The sequence below is a fragment of the Etheostoma cragini genome, unplaced genomic scaffold (assembly GCF_013103735.1).
Source record: "Etheostoma cragini isolate CJK2018 unplaced genomic scaffold, CSU_Ecrag_1.0 ScbMSFa_1760, whole genome shotgun sequence".
NCBI classification, from domain to species: domain Eukaryota; kingdom Metazoa; phylum Chordata; class Actinopteri; order Perciformes; family Percidae; genus Etheostoma; species Etheostoma cragini.
Genome location: NW_023265848.1, coordinates 1 through 4,021, shown reverse-complemented (window position 1 = coordinate 4,021; position 4,021 = coordinate 1). Strand labels below are relative to the sequence as shown.

The window sequence follows — 4,021 nt, the reverse complement described above, 5'->3', positions numbered from 1 at the left end:
CACACACACACACACACACACACACACACACACACACACACACACACACACACACACACACACACACACGAGAGAGAGTGTCTCAGTTATTATAACATATGACAAAAACAATGATCTTTATATCATTTTACATATTCTTTAACAGTTCTTCGATATCACAAGTTGACATGGTAGTATCTATGGAAACCATCGGCTCCGATATGGACGAGTGGCATTCACTCACAATACGGTCATAAACTATTTAATATACTAACAGACTACTGTTTTTTATGTTTATTCATGATTAATTTAGGCGGACAGGGCCACCAAGTACAGCTGATTAATCTAACGTTGTTTACCAATCGAAGCGGTTTGAAATCAGCATCGTGACCGACCTCATCCACCCAGCACACGCACCTCTGGTCTTAACTATCAAAATAACTCGGATTTCTGCTTTTTTAACTCTAATATCAGGTATAATTCTATGTAAATGAGGGTTATTGACCATGGATTTCAAAAAGAGTGTAAATCTAGTGGTAGCAAGGTGTTGGCAGTGAAGTAAAGAGTTAGTTGAAAATGTCAACAACAAAAAAGGTAAAAATGACACAAGGTTAAAGTAGCAGCTGGGGAACGTACTTCTTGGGGGCTTTTGACATCCCGCTGCCTCCGGCCTCTTCATCATCCTCTACCTCCCGGGGCTGCTGGTTCTCCTTCTCAGGCTTCCTCGGGGGTCCCCCAAAGAAGTCTCCGATCCCCTTCTGCCAGTCCGGCGTGGGACGGGGACACACCGGGTTCCCGCCTGCATACTTGCCCTTTGCTGTGAATGAAAACAATATCTTCAGTATGAACTCCATCCTTCATGCACGGTGCATGTGCGGGGTGTGATGTGGTGTCTGAGGCAGATGTGGTGCCGGGGGCAGATGTGGTGCCGGGGGCTGATGTGGTGCCGGGGGCTGATGTGGTGCCGGGGGCTGATGTGGTGCCGGGGGCTGATGTGGTGTCTGGGGCAGATGTGGTGTCTGGGGCAGATGTGGTGTCTGGGGCAGATGTGGTGTCTGGGGCAGATGTGGTGTCTGGGGCAGATGTGGTGTCTGGGGCAGATGTGGTGCCGGGGGCAGATGTGGTGCCGGGGGCTGACCAGGTGTGGTTGACTGGCTGCTGGAGGAGGACGAGGACGAGTTGGCTGAACTGGAGCCCAGAGACTTCCGGGGTGCAGCTGCTGCAACCGCTGCAAACACAATCAGACTGGAGGGTGAACAGACGTATAATAAAACCATCAAAACATTAAACTGGATCTGGGACAGCCACGTCATGAATGAGAAATAACTCAACCAGTAAGAGGACACACTGTAGGCAAACTGGGTTGTGTGAGAGTAAAGAAGTCCTGGAGATACGTGTACATTAAATTAGCTTTTGAGAACGATTGTGTTTACACGAAGTGACATTTAATTAATGTGAGTGCTGAATGGCGGTTGAATTCTATGCCGAATTTACCAGAAGAGACCTTGGGTTAAGAAAATATTGTTAATTATGTCTCGTCACTCATGTGCCGTCGACGATGAGCGAAAATTAATTAAATTATCTAATTTTGTGAAGGGGTTTGGTGCGACGCCCGCACAAAGACGGACTGCGGCGCTCAAAACTGGCGCCAGTTTGACGAAAGGAAGACACTTTGTTCTGGAAATGACTAAGTGTTATGTCACATCGTCAAACGGATCCGAATATTAGGATAAAAGTACAATTCTTGCGATAGCACGAGTTAAAAAAATGTCTTTTTCTTAAAATCTGTTCGGCTGTTTAGGAGGAACCACGGACGCCGCCCTCCGTGTTGGCGGGAGGCTGTTGTCGGGAGAACCAACGTAATCTAGGTCCTGCTTTCACATGCGAGTACTATCCTGACATCTTTGTTACTTAAAATGTCGACATCATTAATGAGGAATAGCTGTCCTTGCGGACAAGTGTTACCGCTACGGTGTCCGCTTTGTTTGGATTATGCGACTACGCGCCCAGCCCGCCAGACTCCGTGACAAAAACGTTAACTTAAAAGCAAAAATAGCAATTTAATGCTGAATTCGTAATAATGATCTGTAATGGGTTACTGTACCTTTTCTGTATGATGCGGGGACATTGTCGGCTTTAGTCCTCACCATATTGGCAGCGACCTGTAACGTCAAACGATGTTTTACCAACTACTACTCTGTTAAAGTGAATGGAGCGAAGCGTCGTCCCGCCTCGGTTTAAAAAGAACAGCGGATGGGGCGGGAGATTTCTTCTTCGGTTTCTTCTATTCTGGCAGACCAACCGTGGTGGCGGCACAATGCCTCCGCCCCTACAGGTAGAACGGTGTAATTACATTACGTAACAGTCCACACCATAGACTGTGTATTTATTATATTATTTATTGTTAATACATTAATTTAATCGCAGTATATAATTTAATTTAATAAATGAAATAAAATAAAATAAAATAAAATAAAATAAAATAATTCAAAATTAATAAAAAATAAAAATAAAAATAAAAATAAAAATAAAAATAAGAATAAAAATAAAAATAAAAATAAAAATAAAAATAAAAATAAAAATAAAAATAAAAATAAAAATAAAAATAAAATAAAATAAAATAAAATAAAATAAAATAAAATAAAATAAAATAAAATAAAATAAAAATAAAAATAAAAATAAAATAAAATAAAATAAAATAAAATAAAATAAATTCTTATTAATGGTCTATATTCTACACCAGAGGTCCCCAAATTCTTTCATATGAAGGGCCAAAATGTGTCTGAATGGAAGGCAACGGTTCACAAAGGAAGTTGATGTTAAAGAATATCGTAATTCTTGCCCTTCTCTGTAGAAACTGTGCTTTTAATTGCCGTTAAACACCTTTTTAACTGCACACAATGTACTTAAATTACTTTTAAAATAGGACAAGCATAAGCATGAGCATGTCAAATCCATGTGGGGCCAAAACAAACAGAGAAGGGGCCAAACTAGGCCCGCGGGCCACAACTTGGGCAGCCTTGGTCTTTACACCAGCCTCCCAACATCAGCACCACATGAAACCATCACATGTTTTCATAACAACAGGAGTGTTTTTACAGTGTGGTATTAGTACTTTTACTGAAGTACAGGATCTGAGTACTTCCTCCTTTTACTGTTATTTTTTTCTGTTATTTTTTTGAGCAAAATATCTATAAAAACAGTATTATAAAGGATCATATGCTTACAAAGTGGCAATATTAATAATAAAATAAAATAAAAAAATAAAACTACTGTTTACTTAAAAGTAAAATAAAGTTACAAAGAAAAAACATTTTCCGACAGCGAAGGCATGTCCCGCCCAACGTGCCTTACTCTGCCTCTGATTGGCTTACCCTGACATTCCATCCTACGATTGCAGCGGGTTCTATCCAATCAGAGGGAGAGAAGGGCGGTCACTCCTTCGCGAAATACTCCGGCCTCCGGCTCTCCGTAGTGGCGGTTTATTGGTTGCAGCAGTCGGATCGCAAAACAAAATAGCTTCTAAAACGTATTAATTTGTCTTTAACCGGTACGTATGTCACGTTTATACACAACATAGCTAAACGGTGGGTTATTTTACTGTAAGTTAGCGTTTGTTTCGTGTTGTTTAACGTGACTTTTATGGCTGTTTGGTAACTTTAAAACCGCTTGTTGCTAATGTGGTCTACTGTTGTTGCTAACCGTTAGCTACCGTTAATAACCGTTGGTTAACTACCGTTAAACTACAACTACTGCTATAAAACTACAACTACATCCGTTAAACTACAACTGCTGCTATATAACTACAACTGCTGCTACAGAACTACAACTATATCTGTTAAACTACAACTACTGTGTCCAACTTGTGTCTCTGCCTGTGTGTGTATGTGTGTATGTGTGTGTGTGTGTGTGTGTGTCTGTCTCTGCCTGTGTGTGTGTGTCTCTGTGTGTGTGTGTGTGTGTGTCTCTGTGTGTGTGTGTGTGTCTCTGCCTGTGTGTGTGTGTATGTGTGTGTGTGTGTGTGTGTGTGTGTGTGTGTGTG

At 41.2% G+C, this 4,021-nt stretch overlaps 1 protein-coding gene across 1 annotated transcript; it reads right to left on the bottom strand.

Moving 5' to 3' along the window:
- Positions 1-574: 574 nt before the first annotated feature.
- On the bottom strand, positions 575-2,261 carry pclaf (PCNA clamp associated factor). Its single transcript, XM_034865508.1, has 3 exons — positions 2,084-2,261; positions 1,118-1,207; positions 575-796 (listed from the first exon to the last, which is right to left on the bottom strand). The coding sequence occupies exons 1-3, from the start codon at positions 2,127-2,129 to the stop codon at positions 591-593; spliced, it is 342 nt and encodes a 113-aa protein (XP_034721399.1). The 5' UTR covers positions 2,130-2,261; the 3' UTR covers positions 575-590.
- Between the last annotated feature and the right edge of the window lie 1,760 nt (positions 2,262-4,021).

Excerpts from the sequence above, each read along its gene's own strand:
- pclaf (XM_034865508.1), bottom strand. The coding sequence starts at position 2,129 with ATGGTGAGGACTAAAGCCGACAATGTCCCCGCATCATACAGAAAAG. Across the intron at positions 1,208-2,083 it reads CCCCGCATCATACAGAAAAG|CGGTTGCAGCAGCTGCACCC; the intron begins GTACAGTAACCC and ends TTGTGTTTGCAG. Across the intron at positions 797-1,117 it reads CAGCCAGTCAACCACACCTG|CAAAGGGCAAGTATGCAGGC; the intron begins GTCAGCCCCCGG and ends TTTCATTCACAG.